Genomic DNA, 18,420 nt, shown 5'->3' on the forward strand with positions numbered 1-18,420 from the left:
GCCAAATATGAAAATATCTCTTTAACTGACCAGATAATGCTAAATTCCATCTCTAGATCATATTTTGAAATAGCAAACTCTTGCTCAGGATATCAATGCCCACAAATAATAATGGCCATAAAATAATGACAAACTTTGAAATCTCGTGTAGGGAAATGATTAAATTTTTATTTGTTAAAGGTCCATAATGTTTAGTACATGTTGAAAGGCACGTTGTTAGAAGGGTTGGATCCCAGAGAAAGATTTCAGATCTCATTATTCTCTACAAGAACGGTGGTTCCTAAACATGCCAGCTTTAACATTAGTATTTAATAACTTTTATGTCATTATATTTGATTTTTTCAATATTCTAGGCAGCAGACCAATAAAAGTAAACCCTGCCAGCAAAATTTTGCTTCTGGTTCTTTCGGCAATACTTTGTACAACACCCAAAAGAAAACCATATTAAAAACTCAAACAACTTTGGCACCAAATACCATGTAAAAGTATCTACATTAATAAAAGAGAAACATGGTAGTTAGCATACGACCGCTACCCTTTTCATTGGCTAATCAGTGAGTATATGCAAATTAACTGTCAGCCAAGATGGCGGCCGGCAGCCAGGCAGCTGGAAGCGAACATGAGGCTTGCTTGCTTCAGTGAAGGAGGACTCCAACGTTCCCCGCCTGCCTTGCCGGCCTCTGAGCTGGCAGTTTGAAACTTTGTAACAAATATAGAAGCTAAACAAAACCCCAGAAACCAGCTTTCAGCCGCCAAGCTCTCAGAGCTGGAGTTATACATTGTTTCGATTATAGAACGCAAACAAACCAGATACCAGCTTTCAGCAGCCGAGGCCTCAGAGCTAGAGCCAGAGCTAAAGCTGGCCCAGAATAAAAAAAAAAAAAAGAAAAAAAGGAGCGGTTGGGAGCTTCAGTCAATCGCCAGCCTGAAGGCAGCCCTCAGCCCCTCACCCAGACTGGCCAGGCACCCCAGTGGGGACCCCCACCCTGAAGGGTGTGTGACCAGCTACAAACAGCCATCATCCCCTCATCCAGGCTGGCCAGGCACCCCACCCTGGCCCCCCACCCTGATCCAGGACACCCTTCAGGGCAAACCAGCCAGCCCCCAGGCCTCTATCCTGTATAGTAAAAGGGTAATATGCCTCCCAGCACCGGGATCAGTGGAGCCGAGAGGCCTCCTGGCACCGGATCAGCATGACAGGGGGCAGCACCCAAACCCCCTGATCGCCCTACAGCTCTGTGTGTGACAGGGTGCGGCGCCCCAATCCCCCCCCCACACACACACACACACAGGCCCTGCTCTGTGTGTGACAGGGTAGAGCCATAACCTCCCCATCAGCCCTGCCCTGAGTATGACAGTGGCGGCGCCCCAACCCCCTGATCGGCCCTGCTCTGTGGGTGATAGAGGGCAGCGCCCCAACCCCCCCCCCACCCCCCGATGGGCCCTGCTCTGTGTGTGATGGGGTAGAGCCATAACCTCCCCATTGGCCCTGCCCTGAGTGTGACAGTGGCGGCGCCCCAACCCCCTGATCGGCCCTGCTCTGTGGGTGATAGAGGGCTGCGCCCCAACCCCCTGATCCGCCCTGCTCTGTGTGTGACAGGGGGCGGTGCCCTAACTCCCCTATCGGCCCTACTCTGTGAGTGACAGGGGGGAGCTCCTCAACCCCCTGATCGGCCCTGCTCTGTGCGTGACAGGGGGGGAGCTCCCCAACCCCCTGATGGGCCCTGCTCTGTGCATGACAGGGGGGAGCTCCCCAACCCCCTGATGGGCCCTGCTCTTTGCATGACAGGGTGCAGCGCTCAACCCCCTGATTGGCCCTGCTCTGTGCATGACAGGGGGTGGCGCCGCAACCTCCCCATCGACCCTGCCTTGAGTGTGACAGGGGGCGGTGCCCCAACCCCCCAATCGGCCCTACCCTGAGCGTGACTGAGGGTGGCATCACAACCTCCCAATCCGCCCTGCTCTGTGCATGACAGGGGGCGGCGCCCCAACTCCCCAATCAGCCCTGCTCTGAACCCGACCAGGGGCTGCACCTAGGGATTGGGCCTGCCCTCTGCCACCCAGGAGCAGGCCTAAGCCAGCAGGTCGTTATCTCCCGAGGGGTCCCAGACTGCGAGAGGGCACAGACAGGGCTGAGGGACCCCCCCCCCCCCGAGTGCACAAATTTTTGTGCACTGGGCCTCTAGTTACTTTACAAGAGACCTGTGTATCTTCTAAAAATGTATTCTTTCCTAAACAAGGTTAAAAAAAAATTAGTGATGGTAAAAAAAAAACAACAACAACAACAACAGTCAGAGTGGTTTGCTCATGTTAGTGGACATAGTATGGACACAACTCTCTGGATGAATCAGATGATGTATCAGCCTGGGGAGCAGGGCCACTGTACACAGTTGTGTCACTGGAGAAGGTGAAGACTGGAAAGGCAAGTTGAAGGATCAGAGTAGACATCCTTGACTAGTCAACCTGGCTAGGTAAGCACATCCAGCCATTAAAAGGAGACCTTCAGGGGAAAGCCACAAGAACAGTTATTTCTGTGTAGCTACTGTCTCGGCCAAATATCCAGTAATGAACTGGAGCTAGTGATACTCAATGGTCCTAGCATTCAGGAACACAACGAGATGGCAAGGACAGGTTGCAACCCACCAGGCATTTCTGTGATAGTAAATAGAAAAGAGAAATGGATTCTGCTTACTTCAGCCTTCTAAATTTCAGATGTATGGCTCTTTTGGACAATCTAACCAAGAGAAATCATTCCCAATTTAACCAAACTGACACAGTGACACCTACCACAGATGAACAGCACATAATTCAGATATACACAGAAAAACTTTCATTAACTCATTTGCTTAACACAACAGACACAATTTGCAAAAAAGGTAAAAATAAAGTTATATAAACTTTAAAATTCATATTCCTTCATGATAAGGTATATCCTCAAAGTACCTCACTATACTCTGCCCATCATTCTGCAATTTTTCTAAAGTAAAAGAGTGTCAAATAAGAGTTGAAGTTCTTAGCTCTGCCCAGGAAATCGATTTTGTTTTGGCCATGAACTGCTAAAGCTACCACCCAGATGCTACTGCATACACTACACAAATTAACATAAAAGGTCAAATGACAAAGTGTGACCAACATTTATTTTATCATCTGATTCTGGATGAACCCATACCTCATGGAATTTCCTTTAGCATTCAAGTGAACAGGAAAGATTTTCATTTTGAACCTATTTCTTCGCTCTAAATAATGGTATCTCTTTGCTAGGCACACATAGAGATCATGTGATCATGGAATTGCTTGGTAATTGACAGCTCTGTCATCCTGGGAGGATGAATTAGAACTGCCTGGGTACTAGTTTCTGTCAGCATTTGCCTCATACAAAGCCTAGGAACTGATGGTCACTTATGTATGTCTTCAGTGTCCATCTGTGTAACTTCTCAACGTCCTTGTAGCTCCTGCCCTCTCCTGACTTCCCTCCAGAAGTCAGTACCTGGTTTGACATGCAAAGTCCTACAGTAAAAAAAAAAAAAATCAAGAAGAGACAAATACTATGTCTCAGTTCATTTCTGTTTATTTTTTAAAAGCAGATTTTCTTGCCAAAGTCTGTAACAAAGAGATCGGGGGTTTTAGAACATAAAACAAAAAGCCCTTGACAACTCCAAGAGGCCCTCCTGCCCATGACAGAATAAGTGTTTCCATTGTATGCCTCTTCCCACACATTCCATTCCCCACCTTGAACTTTCCCACCAGAAAAGCACAAACACAGAAGAGATTTCCAGTAATCTACCAGACTGAAAAAAATGTTTCCCAGGATCTTTATTTTCCATTCAATAACATGAACTTGGGACAAACCACTAGAAGAAAGTAACAACCCTATTGTTTTTGCTATCCTCTTTTCAGTCTGATTCTGTATCCTCTGTTTGCCTCATCGTTTGTCTTCTCTTGTTCTTACAGACACTTACCATTGCAAGGCTCAGAGTCTAGTAGTAGAATCAGATATTTTATAAATGGCTTCCCAAGTAATTAATTATAATTTTGATGCTGGGCAGAAAAAAACAGGGCACTGACCTAACCTTGACTGGGGAGAGGACCAGAGGGCAGGAAAGTGAACACTTACCTAATATCTAAGGAATATGTAACAAGATAAGAAGGCAGTCAAGTTCCAGAAAGGAGGAAACTTTTATTGGAGCTCCAGCTGCATCAGGGCTTAATTCTCCAGAAAAAAAATGCTAAAAATGGTACTTTAATGTGAGGATTATGAAATAATACTCAAATTTTTGTCTAAGATATAGCTATCATATCTTAATAACAAATTATTTCATTAATTTCAAGAAAGATGGCAGATATAGTCTAGCCCAGCAATATTTAGGCTATAAAATAGAATATTTGGATTAAAAAGCCAAAGAAATTTATCGTAGCATAACATTTATAGGATTAATTATGAAATACAGGCAAATTCCTATGCTTCATATTCAATATTTTAAGAAAACAATATAAACCATGGCTGACTTTTCATATCATTAGGATGGATTCTAATTTACATAATCTCATTTTAAAACAGTAACAGGTAGTCAAGATTGAGTGATAATTTAATGTATGTGTGTGATTAACTACCCTCTATCAAAAATATGTGGTATTTTTCTATTATAAATGTCAATGTTCATATTATTATTATCTCATATTTACTGATTGTCTAACATTGACCAAGCACTGGGTTAGTCTCTCTAACTTATATTTCATTGGAAAGTTTTGGACAAGAATAATACCTGCTACTCAATAACTGTATGGCAGCAAAATTTACATAGGTACAAAAATGTTTCCAAAACATGAAAAACAAAGGTAATCTATTATAATCTCAACATGAATAAATTATTTGATGTTTTCAAAGAACTTACCCTTTAAAATGTAATTAACAAAATGTCTGCACAGCTGTGCAGCAAATTTATCACAAAAAGCCTGAGACTGCTGTCCTCAGAAACACCTGCTAACTAGGTGGGCCCTCAGCCAGCACACGAGAAACTGGTTCTTGGAGTATTCCCAGTGAAGAGTTAACTGATAAGGGTGGCTCTCTGTGCCCAGAGTGTTTGCATAAACAGTATGGTTTATGTTAAACACCTGCTTTCCTCTGAGAATCTGGATTTTACTTTTATGTGGTAGGCAGGATGTCTACAAGACCAATCCCAACAAATACCTTGGACACCAAGTCTACAAAGGGCTTCCCTGGAGAGAAACAACATACACATGTTCATTTTTTTGCTGGGGGGAGGGGAGGTGGGAGGATAGGTGGTGTTTGTGCTACCCTTCAAGGGAGGGAGAGAATATAAGGAATCCTGCGCATGGATTCTTCCAGAATCTGCCTATGTCTCTTTCTCACAGGATCCAGCTGTGCATCCTCACTACTTCACTATAATCAACTTAAGCCATGAGTACAACTATAGACTGAGACCCACAAGTTCTAGAAAATCTCCAAATATAGAGGTGGTCTTAGGGACCTGCAACACAGAAGCTTTCTAAAAAAAGCCAGAATTCTTACCTGCTGATATGCTGCATAGATCACATCATATAGAAAAGCCTGTGGCATTTCACTTGCTCTGTGTCTGGCACGTTCCAGGGAGTGGTCTAAGCAACCATCGGCAGATGGACTGATGACGGTGGATACAAGAGGGCGAATTGCTCCTGCTGCCTAAATGACAAACAGAGGCAAGCAAGACATTGTTTCACCTAGAAAATATTTTGAAGTCAATTTCTAAACTCTGTATCTTATTTTTGAAAGCAGATGTTATTCATACCTTCAACAAACTACCTCAAGAAAATATTTGAACAAATATTCATTTGGTTCATAAATCAAATCATGTCACACCAAGAACCAATTTCATAATATTACAGTTCCATATATAAGAGGTAGAAAATTTTCTTCATCATAGGTTTAAAATCCTTTTTATACAGGCCATTGAAGTCAAATACTAAAAATGGATGCAATGATATAATTGGGTATTCCCTAAAGATGGAAGAAAGAGAAACACTATATGAAAGAACTGAAATGAATTATACATGAATTACTAATTAGTATGCTTTCAAAAGATTTAACTTACACATTAGAAAATTAAGGAAACAGACATATACCCTAAGATCCCCAAAATGAGACTCAACAACCCACGTAACAATGAATTTATGTTTTGCTCTAATTCCTGTGAAAAACAGTTCTCTTCAAACATAGCATTAGTAGAATGCTCCCTCAGGCAAAATATCCATTAATATCAATTGCTCTGATAAAAGCTCTGTTTCATTAATAGACGTATCTAAATTTTATTAAAAAACACACCTTCATATCTGACAATTTTTGCCTTTAGCTTTAATTCAGTGTCTTTGTAATATAGGCTTAGAGGTCATTACCATACAGCTGTCTTGGAGAAGTAGCCTTAAAATACAGTTCCTATGGTAGGCAATTAAACCAAACCTCCTTATATTGTATCCAAAATATCCTATCTTTCACGTAGTTGCTACAGGGGGATTGCAGCACAAATACAACACATTTGGCCTGAAGACCAACATCTGAGCAAGAAAGACAGTCTATGAACTAGTTTACAAATGCCAAGAGATTGGCTAAAAATCAAAGCTAATGTATGAGCCATGTAGACAGTTTACAAACTGTGTCACCATTTCCAGTGACGCAAGTAAAAATTTGGACCCGAGGCATAAAAATGAGGAGACTAGCCAAGGGTGACAGGGAGGAAGTGATGTCCAAGTAGGTGAAAGGTAAGTAAGGTAAGTAAGGAACAAGCCTAACTGGTCAAACCTATCAGTAGGGGTTAGAAGACAAAACAGGAAAGAAACACATGTGCACACGTGTATATACATACACTGCTTTTTAAGAAAAAAATTAAATTTCCATTGCAACTACTTATAGCTAATTTTATGCCAGGCAACGAAATAAAAATTTACTTAAAAGAGAACATGAGACATTCAAATGTCAACATGAGAAGCTCTGCAGATTCTCTCCCAAGCAAATTATAAATAGTGAAAATTATTTAAAAAACAAAACATGGAAAAGCCATTGAAAATTGTCCTAAGGGCATTCAGCAAATTAGGAAACTTTATTCAAGAAAATCTTCTAAATCTTGGGGAGACCATAGAGAGCCTGTGGTGCTCAAGTCATATCCATTTCTTCTCTCATTCTACACCCAGTTTAGTATGGCTGAAGTTCCTCTTAGAATAGGTATGGCCAAAGAATGGGGCTCCCTCTCTTCCTAGTTCCCAATGGGAGAAGCAGAGTGCTAACATTTCCCATCTTACTCAGCTCCATGTCTCCCACAGAAGCTAAATAACAGGCAAGTATGGCCAAGAGGTTAGAGACACCCACATATAGGGTAAGGATCTGCCCCGGAAATGATAGGCAGAGAATACTGGGGCCTGGATGTCTCTTGCCCCAGATCACACATAATGCAGAGGTTCTACACCAGAAGAGGCAAAAAGAAATTCTGGGAGTCTCCTAATGCCCCCATGCAGCACCCTGCTCATGAAGTAGGGGTATCAGTCTGAAAGAAACAGTCATCATGCCCACCCACATCTCCAAAGTAGTGATGCAGGGACTGTTCGCAAGGCAAGAGACAGGCTCGAAGAGCAGAGGGCTATGAAGCTTTCCCCAAGGGAAATCACTTTATTTGGAAGTTTAAGCCCAAGGACACTCCCAAATGAAATGAGATTGTCATGATAAGTAATTAAGAGGAGGCCAGTAGATACAGGAGACCAAAAGGCTAAACTGCAGGCCGGCTAGTTAACCAGAGAACACCAGGGAAAGAGACAACAAGAGCCTCCCTGGGATAAGAACAAACCTCCAACACTGGCCTCAAAAACCAGCCCTGCCAAGGGGCCAGAACTTAATGGATCAGGCTGTAGAGCAATTTATGCTCAGAGCACTGTCCTCTGCCCGCCCCCCCCCCCGCCCCCAAAAAAGAGTAATGAGTTGGCAATAAATGAAGCTTATCAATTAGGGGTGATGTCAACAGTGGCAGTCAGTATAACAGAGAGATCAGGGAAGACACTCAAAGAGAACCCTGCTAAGATCACATGCCCAAGACGGTACCCTCTGAGAAGTGACACCGTAGGCTTCACCCTGTAGAGGAAAAGACTTCACTAGAATAGACCAGCAAAGTCGCAAATAACAGCTCCTGGGGATGTGGGAAGAAGAGGATCCATATCTAAAACTTATAAAATACACGATTTAAAATAGCCAGTTTTTCAAAATATTGAGATGCAATGAAACAAATTTTTTTTCTTTTCTATAGTTATTGCTATACATAAAGCAGTGATCATGAATGAACTATAGCTGCAGATTCACATGCATACATTTCCCAAAATATGTTGTGCAAAAAAAAAGCTGTCAAGATATATGCAAAACATAAGATTTAGAATATCATACAAATATATGTTAATTATATGTCAATTATACCTCAAAAAATATATAAAAACAAATCAAACAAACATAACAAATGTTCTTTAGGGATACATGCTACAAAACTGAAGAAAAAAAGCAAGAGAGCAATAAAAACAAAGTTCAAGGTAGTGTTACCCATTTGGGAGGAGTAAATAAGATCAGGGCAGGGACACAGTTTCAAACTGACTATTAAAGTTTGATTCCTTATACCAAGTGACAGATTTGAAGGTGTCCAAAGTTTTCTGTATGTTTTCAGTATTTTTAAAAAGAAAATTTCTAAAATGTGTATTTATGAACTCTCATTTTTTATTATTAAAAACTAACTTCTTGAGACCAGAAATCATACATATTTGAGATGTCATGGCAGAATGGGTGAATTCCAAGAATTAGTAAGTCCTTACCTATGGAATCCAAAATATCATTTAGAAAGTAGTACAATATGAAGACAATCGAAAACACAGGCAATTACCAGCTTCCGGGGTCTTACTAAACAAAAGGCCCAGAAAAGGGCCACAAGTGAAAATAACTCCTTTGTTGACCTTTCTTTTCTCTGACTACTATTCCAGCTATCTGGTATAAACAGTATAGAAGAAAGATGCTAATGCTAATAGACATGTATTCTATATCTAGTTCCCTGGTAAGGGACATTTGTTCAGAAATAAACATGCAATGAATCCTCAATTATATGATCTTTTCTGAAATTCAAAGCATCAAATTATGACACAAGTTTGGACAAAGATGGTTAGTTGCCTCCCAAATGCAGCGATCTGGGGAGCCTGAAGTATGATTCCCAAGTGATCAAATACGCTGTCTCCTTGGGAATTAGTATAATAAGCCTGAATGGAAGCTTAACAGCTCAGCACAACAGTGATTACTTGCCTCTCAGGCTAATCTATCAAAGTATTTCCACATGTCAATGCATGGAAATCAGCATAGATATAAATCATACAATGTGGCAATAATGAACCCCACCTCTACTGTTCACCTTTTAAAGCAAAATTGAACAATGCTAATCATCCATCCACACAGCAGGTGCTAACAGGCATTACTCCTCAGGCATCTGCATTCAAGCTAATTATGACAATGTATATCAGAAATCCTCCAACCTTGTAATTACAATTTCAATTAGCTGATTTGTCTTTATTGAAACTCTACTTAATAAATATTTACAGAATAAGATCTTCAAAGCTAATCATTAGCAATTATAAGATTCTGGATATTTTCTAATAGAATACTTCCAACCTCCTTTTTGACAAAATAAAAGAATATATTATTTATTCAATATAGAAATATGGGTATTTTAGAAAAACCTCTGTCCAAGTTACTCTATCACTGCAAAATACCCCTAAAAGTAAATACATAGCAGAAAAGAATAAGGAGTTCTCCATTTTACATACTACTGAATTTTAATTCTTGGAAGCTAAGCTAGTAACATTTACCTTAAATCTAATATGACCAGGTATGTCACACTTGGATATGTATGTAATAAGCTTTATTTCATTTTAATCCCTACATATACTCATCTTGCCTTGATCTACCCCTTCTCCAACTTCATTTTAAGTAATTCATTGAACAGATATATAGGTGTTGGTAATTTCAAGTAATGCAGTAAAACAAAAGCTTTTTCACACAGTATCTTCTCCAGCATCAGAAACAAATGAAGTTTCACTCATTCCATGGCATTTAAATCTTTATCAAAGTAGGTCTAAAATTTACCACTAAATCAGAACTCACTGCTTACTCACAAATAAAAGTGATTCATTACAGCTAGGACTTAAATCAACACCAAAGTGTCTCTCCAATAGATAATGCCACAAGATCCAATGACCCAGGGGAGCTCATTACCTGAACCCCACCCAGGACTAAACTCTGCCCTTCAGTGCACTTTCTCATGATCAAAACCATCCAACAGAGTTCAGAACAAGTGACCGTTAGCCTTGGTCACCTCATCCCAATGTCAAATTTCCACCAAGTAATTTTCCATCTCTATTTTAGAACATACTGCAGAATATACTGCACAAAGTTGTAAAATTGAGTGGTGGGAAAGTACATTCTTCCTGATGCACACATATGAAACTTAATAGAATTTCCAAAGTGCTATCAATCATTAATAAATACAGTCATGCTGCAGAATCCAAACAGATCACATACAAACATACCCACACACCACATGTCAACGTTTCTGGTTATAATATGCAATTCAGTTTCTCTTTAGAAGATGACTCAAAGACTTTCTAAGTAAAAACTAGTTAATGTTTAATGAAGAAATGTATATTCTTCCTATACGAGAAAGGAAGTCTACATAAACCTTTGATTTTAAGCCCTCTGTAAGATTCTACCACTACTAAAGTTCTGTAACTGTTCAAGAAACAAAATATCCAGAGCCATTTTTAAACTGACATCATACCCAATTGCTCACTAAATTACAGAGACAACTATTTACCTTAAGAAAAGGAATAAGGTGGTGATCACAACCTATGTTAAGTCAAGACGTTATGCTGTATACCTTAAACTTATTTAGTGCTGTATGTTCATTATACATCAATAAAATGGGGTGGGGGAAGAAAGAAGGACAAAATCATGTGTAATATTATGGTTAATTATGCTCTAACTCTGTAAATTTATTATCCACCATATAACTGGTGTGGGGGCTGGGGATGTAAATAGGGATACTGCTAACCACCCCACAGTACAGGACAGCCCCCACAACAAAGAGTTATGTTACCCAAAATGTTAGTCATGCCAAGCTTGAGAGACCCTCATCAATGTTCAAATATAGAAAGAAATTACATCAATATTCAAATATAGAAAGAGCTGAAACCGGTTTGGCTCAGTGGATAGAGCGTCGGCCTGCGGACTGAAAGGTCCCAGGTTCCATTCCGGTCAAGGGCATGTACCTGGGTTGCGGGCACATCCCCAGTGGGGGGTGTGCAGGAGGCAGCTGATCGATGTTTCTCTCCCATCGATGATTCTAACTATCTATCTCTTTCCCTTCCTCTCTGTAAAAAATCAATAAAATATATTTTTAAAAAAAATATATAGAAAGAAATTACAGTGTGGAGCCTGCTATCAGATGCAAAAATCCCTCGTTTTAAATATTAGAAAGCAACCCAATTCAAGGGGACCTGGTTTTGTGAGAATTCAGTAAAATGTACCATAAACCAGTGCTCAAAAGGTCCTAGGCAAATAGAACTCTTAGATAAATACAATATCCATGGGTAGGTCTGCAGAGTTGTGGCAAGCAAGATAGTGTCTGAACTGTAACATCAAAAAACCTTGGAGAGATGTTGGGATGGGGAGAACAGGAGCACAGGGATTTCAGGAGAAGACATGTTGAGGCCTACTGTCAGAGAAAGGGAGGAAAAGTAAAAGCACACAAAATACATGTCTTTTCATAGTTAGCCGACTTCCAAAAGCTGGATAAAATCCAGGAAACAATTATATCCTATATTTTCAAAGTATTGGGAGTTAAAATCTGAAGCCTTAGAATTTGTATACCCAGACAAACTATCATCAAGAGTAAGGATGAACAAACACTAAAAGAATTTCACTGCTGGTCCTACTGAGGTCCTATCGAATCTGTGGAACTCAAGAAGGGTGCATACACAATGAAGAGAGTGAAATTGTGTCCTTGTGATACTTTTGAGTTCCTGTATGCAGGCAACTCTAATGTTAGCCTTAATATTGGACATCTTAGTCTCTTGAGGTAATTAATACATCTACATTAATTTGTCTTGTTTTATCCAAAATGTAATATAAGTTAAAAAATCATAGTTATCTTTAGCATGTATACCACCTCAGGGGCTGTCACACTGTATAGCTTACTTAGAAAATGATTTATCTAAATAGGACCTTTTGGTAGAGCTTGAAAATTTGGGGCTAAGAAGAAAATCTGTTCAGAGTCTATAGAACACCATTTATGAGAACAAAGGACAAGGAATCCATGGAAAAGAAATTGTAAAGTGTCTTTGACTAAACAGTCATCACTCTTTTCTTGCCTTAGATAGTATTTGATTCAGGCCAATATTTTGCAATTTATTGGCCAGTGGTTGTAAAAGATGCCAATTCTTCCCACCAACATAAGAACTTCAATTACTAGGATAAGTTTCTATTAACTGCATTTATGTTTTTTTATTATTACAACAGTATGAGGGTTGGCAGGAAGTAGTGCCTGGATTTCCTGAAGCTATTGGATCACTATTCTAACCATTTCAAGGAAATTTAGAATATATACACACACATTTATCATACATATTGGAATTTTGACTGACTTCTTAGACATTTTTCCTACTCTGATGACATTATTACTACATTCTTCTCCAAATAGCTCATATTACATTATGAGGATAAATGACTATAGCAAAGATAAATTCCAGAACAATCTCGCAATCTACAAAATTCCTAAAACAAATTACCCTAACCTCTTCAGATCATCGTGCCCATTTTAATAATTTCACATTTAAATATCCTAATATATAAAAAGCCAGGGGCAGTTATGACCTAAACGACTGGACAGACAACCGAACAGCAGGATGCCTGTGGGAGGGAGCTCCCTTCTGGCCCCGGCCGGGGCGCAGTGGAACTCTGGGTCTCGCACGATCGGGGGGCATGGCCAGCCTTCAAACCGGACCCTGACAGGAGGGAGGAGGGAGCCTCTTGGCTTTTTCAAAAATGAAAAATGATTGGTAACCTCCTGGCTTTTTCACAAATGACTGTTTGCATCAGTGTTGTTTTTACATCATGTTTTTGTTGGTTTTATATCCTATCTTTGTTGTTTTGTTACATCAACAACAACAAAGATATGATATAATTTCCTCTAATTAATTCCCTTTTAATGTGCATGAATTTCTTGCACCGGGCCACTAGTAATTCCATCAAAACTCAGCAAATGAACCACTCTATATAGTGTTTGCCTCTTTTATCCACTCACATAAGTATAAATACTTACCCCATGTTCCTTAGCAGCTGTGGCCACTTTAAGGAGAATATCTTCCTCCACAAAAGGTCTCACAGCATCATGGATAATCACTACTTCTGGCTTCGAGAGCTTGGAGTCTGGCTGATCCTCAGCCAGAGCTTTTAGTCCATTGAATATTGACCTGTGGCGGGTCACTCCAGCTTCAACTAGTGAGATGCGCTTATGCTGGTACTTCTGAATAATACCCTTCATTGCTTCCATGTTCTCTCTAGTTACTGACACAACAATGTCCTTTATCCAACATACTCTAAAAGGAAAGTACATACACATTTTATATAGATTGATTTGGATGCAACAACTAAAGTTAAGCTAATAACAGAAAGTTAATTTTAGTAAGTACTAGTATATCTTCATAGAAATATTAAGAACTGAAAGTTAATCAGTTTTATGAATTTTTATCAAGTTTAGCAAAGAGATTAAAAAATAAAACATCAGTGACTATGTCACACTATATAGAAACAGACAGATATAAACATAGTATTTCACAATATATAGTGTGAAATTATCTATAGAGTGAAAATAGATAGATATGATATATAGATATATAGTATAGATTTGTCTTAAAAGTTAAATTTAAATAATTGCAATATTAATCAGTAGAGAAAAAAGAATATAACAAGAATATGCTTTTAAATTGATTTTCTCCAAATAATTTTTTTCCTCATAGAATAGGAACCCTTCAAAGCACTTTTAAATTCCAAAAGCTCTGTCTCTTTCTTCTAGAAAGTTCACTGAACTGACAACAAAGCTGGATAACTAACTCAAATTATGCCGACATCAGGGTGAAATACTGTAGCTTAAATGGGGAAACTATAATAATTAAATTAATATAAATATAAATCCAGCTTGAATAAAATGGGAAAAACTCATAATTTAGTAAAATATAAAATTGAAAAAAGAAATTAATCTGTTGAGTCAGATATAAAATATAAAACTTTTCTTTTCCTGTTGTAAAACATTTTCTTAAAAGAGAGCCACTGACATACATTGAGTGATGGCTGCGTTAAAGAAGTCTGGCAGACTTCTCTTGAACACCAGTGCTAACAGTGGGTAATGTCATTTTAGACACAATGTTCCACAGCCCACAGGCCTAAGCCAGGAAAACGCCCTCTGAACCATGACATCAACTCTGAATGAAGTCCACTTTAAAATTTAATGGAATCACTAGTCTATGAGATTCTATATGTCTAAGTCAAACATAGTTTTAAAGAGATGGAAGAGGGGTCTTAAAAGTACTAAGTAGTGAAATTAACTCTCCACTTCATTGAAAAAAAATGAATGAACAACATTGGGTTGCTTTATTCAATAATTATCAATCTCCTACTGTCTGTTATTGAACAAATCCTTTGCATAACCCAAAACTCCATTCTGCCTGGGGCTACAAGAATACTACACTGATGAACAGAACCAAGAGCTACTCAACAAGCATGCTGTCTTTTCATTTTAAGTCCATTCCCTTAACAAATATTTACTGAGCACCAAATAAATTATCAGCATTGAGTATACAATGGAAATAGTCACTGCCTTCACAGAGCTTACAGATGAAACACATAAGAACACTAATAAACAATTGCAAGTTGTGATCAAGTGCTATGAAAGAGCAGGCCAGGCTCCAGGACTGTGTACAAGTAGAATATTTAACCAGCAGAGAAAAGTTCAAGATGATGCCCCTTTAAGAAGAGTTTGCTCTACCATCCAAGCTGAGAGTGGCAGGAAAACAAGCAACAGGGTTTGGAGGGAGGGAGAGAGGGCTGGTGTAAGCAGAGGCCACTGCAAGGTCCTGAAAAGCTGGGAAGAAACGGAGTTCTATGAGCAAGCGGGGGAAAAGAGCTTGATGTGGATGGAGGCCCAGGAAAGCACAGGGCTGGGGAGGCCAGGCGGACCTCCCAGGCCAAGGTAGAGGCTTACGTCTTTAATCCTAAAAGTATTAGGAACCCATAGGAAAGCTTAATTCATAAGAAGACATTCAAGAAATAAATAAACTAACAAACTAACTTATTTCCACCAATGTTCTGGACACTGTTCTATGACATGATGGTAGCAGAATAAAGGCCCCCGAAAGATGTCCATCCCCTAGCTCCCAAAACCTGTGACTATGTAACCTTACACACCAAAGAAATGATGCAGATGTGATGAAGGGTCTTGAGATGGAAAGATCATCCTCGACTATCTTGGTGGGTGCAATATACTCATGAGTCCTTATATGTGAAAGAGAGAGGCAGGTGAGTCAAAGAGGAAGGTGTGATAACAGAGAGATTCAGGACCACAAGTAGAATCTTGAAAATTCCAAATAAATGGATTATCCCTAGAGCAGTGATGGCAAACCTATGACATGCATCTCAGAGGTGACACGTGAACTCATTTTTTTGGTTGATTTTTCTTTGTTAACTGGCATTTAAATATATAAAATAAATATCAAAAATATAAGTCTTTGTTTTACTATGGTTGCAAATATCAAAAAATTTCTATATGTGACATGGCACCAGAGTTAAGTTAGGGTTTTTCAAAGTGCTGACACATCAAGCTCAAAAGGTTCGCCATCACTGCCCTAGAGCATCCTGAAGAAACATAGCACTGTCAGTATCTTTATTTTAGCCCACTGGGAATGATTTGGGGCTTCTGACCTCCAGAAGTGTAAGATAAATTTCTATTGCTTTAAGCCACTTGGTTCATGGAAATTTTTTACAGAAGCAATAGGAAACTAATTTAACAGCATAAATTTTACTCTGGCTGCAAGGTGAAAAATAGATTTAGTAGACAGAGAAAGAATGCAGATAGAACAGGTAGGAGACTACTGCTAAAGTCTGGGCAAGACAATGATGATAGTCTGGCTACCAGATGGAGCTTCTACATGGGAATTAAGAGGTAAATTAGAGGTAATCTACATTAGCCAATAACATTAGCAATATAAGTCCATTATCATATAATGTAAATAATAATAGTTAACATAAATTAAGCACTATATCCTAAGCATTAGTAATATTCTAACTCTCATGTAATCCTCACAACACTATACTGTCTCTCATAATCTGGGAAACAAATGAGAAAGATATCTGATACCTAATTTTCCTACACTACCATCTTATGCCAAAAATAAAATACTGTGATAAAAAATATGTTTTTATCATTTTTCATCAAGATAATACAGCATGCCGTCCTTTAGAATGTAGGTTCTATGACAGCAGGAACAATCTGTTTTGTTCATTGCTTTACACTTTATACCTAGGTACAGTGATGGCGAACCTTTTGAGCTCGGCGTGTCAGCATTTTGAAAAACCCTAACTTAACTCTGGTGCCGTGTCACATATAGAAATTTTTTGATATTTGCAACCATAGTAAAACAAAGATTTATATTTTTGATATTTATTTTATATATTTAAATGCCATTTAACAAAGAAAAACAAAAAAAAATGAGTTTGCGTGTCACCTCTGACACGCGTGTCATAGGTTTGCCATCACTGACCTAGGAGGTATTCAATTATTTGTTGGATGAATAAATGACTTTAGTCTATCTCATCTATCAGGAGCAGTGCAACATCTTACAACATTGCATAGTTTCAAAGATTATGAGAATAGAGTAAAAATCAAGAATAAAAACAGCCTTCCCTATGCAATGTGGTTTTGTAGATTGTTTTGTTTTGAGATGTTTTACTCTTTACTCTAATTCCTAGATTCTAAATCTCCTAGAGGGCCAAAATACTTACATATGTAAATCATTTGAAGGAATTAACTCACAGAATACCAAAGAATAAAATATATGGCAATCTGTGCAGGCAATAAAAGGAATTTTGGAATAAGCTAAGTATGGGTGCTCTTTGTTTTTTAGCCCATCCATCCTCCACTCCTTTTATTGCAAATTTAACAATTGCTAGAACTTACACTATACTGATATGGTTTAGAGTTATACTATACTTAACAAAGCCCTTAGCAAATAACAGTGACAGTTCCTCAGTGTTCCCAAAATATGGGGTTTCCCAAGATTCTGTCTGCAGTGGCACAGCTCTCCCATAATGTATTACACCAACCTCTTTGCTGGTCTCCTTCTCATTTTATCTCAACAAAAACCATTCTCACCAGTTCTAGATGGTTTTCTTCAAGTGCAAACCTGAGGCCTACCCTTGCAGGCTCTTGAGCAGGGCCCTTCAATTCCTGAGCTCAGCCTACTTCTCCCTGCACCACTTGATCTCTCCATATCCCTCTTACTCTACTGACCACATTCTCTCACACCCATGACTTTGCTTGTGCTGCTTCCTTTGCCTCTTCAACACTATCCCCTGACCCTGTCCCTCCCCTACCCCCACTCACTCTAGGCTGAGTCCTACTCTCTTCAGCTGTCAGCTCCAGGAAGATGTCCCTGTGATTCTGGGTGAAGCATTGCTTCCAGAGGACTCTTATCAAGCTAGGGAGTCTTATCAAGCATCTTACTGTATTCTGTTTCCTTTTCTATATCCTTGCTAACTCATAGAAAGAAAAGACTACACCCCAGGGCCTGGCACCTACTAAACTTTCAGTAATATTAATAGTAGAAACAGCAACTAAGATGTACTGATTGCCTGCTAGGTGCCAGGTACTGGAGCATTTGCCTGCAATATCCTGTAATATCTCAATACTTATATCAGCTCCATGAGAGAAGTTACTATACAATTTTACAGTGGATACAGATGCAATGATCTGTCTTTGATCCCATAGTTAGAAATGAAGGGACCTGGGTGAACCCAGTTTGATTTTGGAACTCATATTGTTAGCCTCCATAAATGCATTAACACTCTGAGAAAGAGGCCATAATATTCTAGAGAGATAATATTATGTCTGAATTATTGTGTCTCCAGCACTTCATTTATGTTATTAGTGTTGAACCATATAACATTGCTGCATTTGTGGTAAAAAAAAAAAAAAAAGTCAAATTTCTTATAATTCAAGCAAACATAGGTATTCCTTTATCCGTGTGTTCATTTAGTCACTCAACAAACCTCAAGCATCTAGCATTTGCCAGTCACTATGCTAGACACTG

General features: G+C 39.1%; 1 protein-coding gene across 1 annotated transcript in view; it reads right to left on the reverse strand.

Annotated features, from left to right (window-relative positions):
* Positions 1-18,420, reverse strand: part of CRPPA (CDP-L-ribitol pyrophosphorylase A) — a 163,949-nt gene that overhangs the window by 137,252 nt on the left and 8,277 nt on the right. The window contains exons 2-3 of the mRNA XM_070424386.1: positions 13,380-13,656; positions 5,531-5,680 (exon numbers count right to left, since the gene is read on the reverse strand). Coding sequence (XP_070280487.1) covers positions 5,531-5,680; positions 13,380-13,656 — 427 coding nt within the window. The remainder of the gene's footprint in view (positions 1-5,530; positions 5,681-13,379; positions 13,657-18,420) is intronic.

The sequence above is a fragment of the Myotis yumanensis genome, unplaced genomic scaffold (genome assembly GCF_028538775.1).
Source record: "Myotis yumanensis isolate MYYU_CA2020_CCGP unplaced genomic scaffold, mMyoYum1.0.hap1 SCAF_9, whole genome shotgun sequence".
Lineage (NCBI taxonomy): Eukaryota > Metazoa > Chordata > Mammalia > Chiroptera > Vespertilionidae > Myotis > Myotis yumanensis.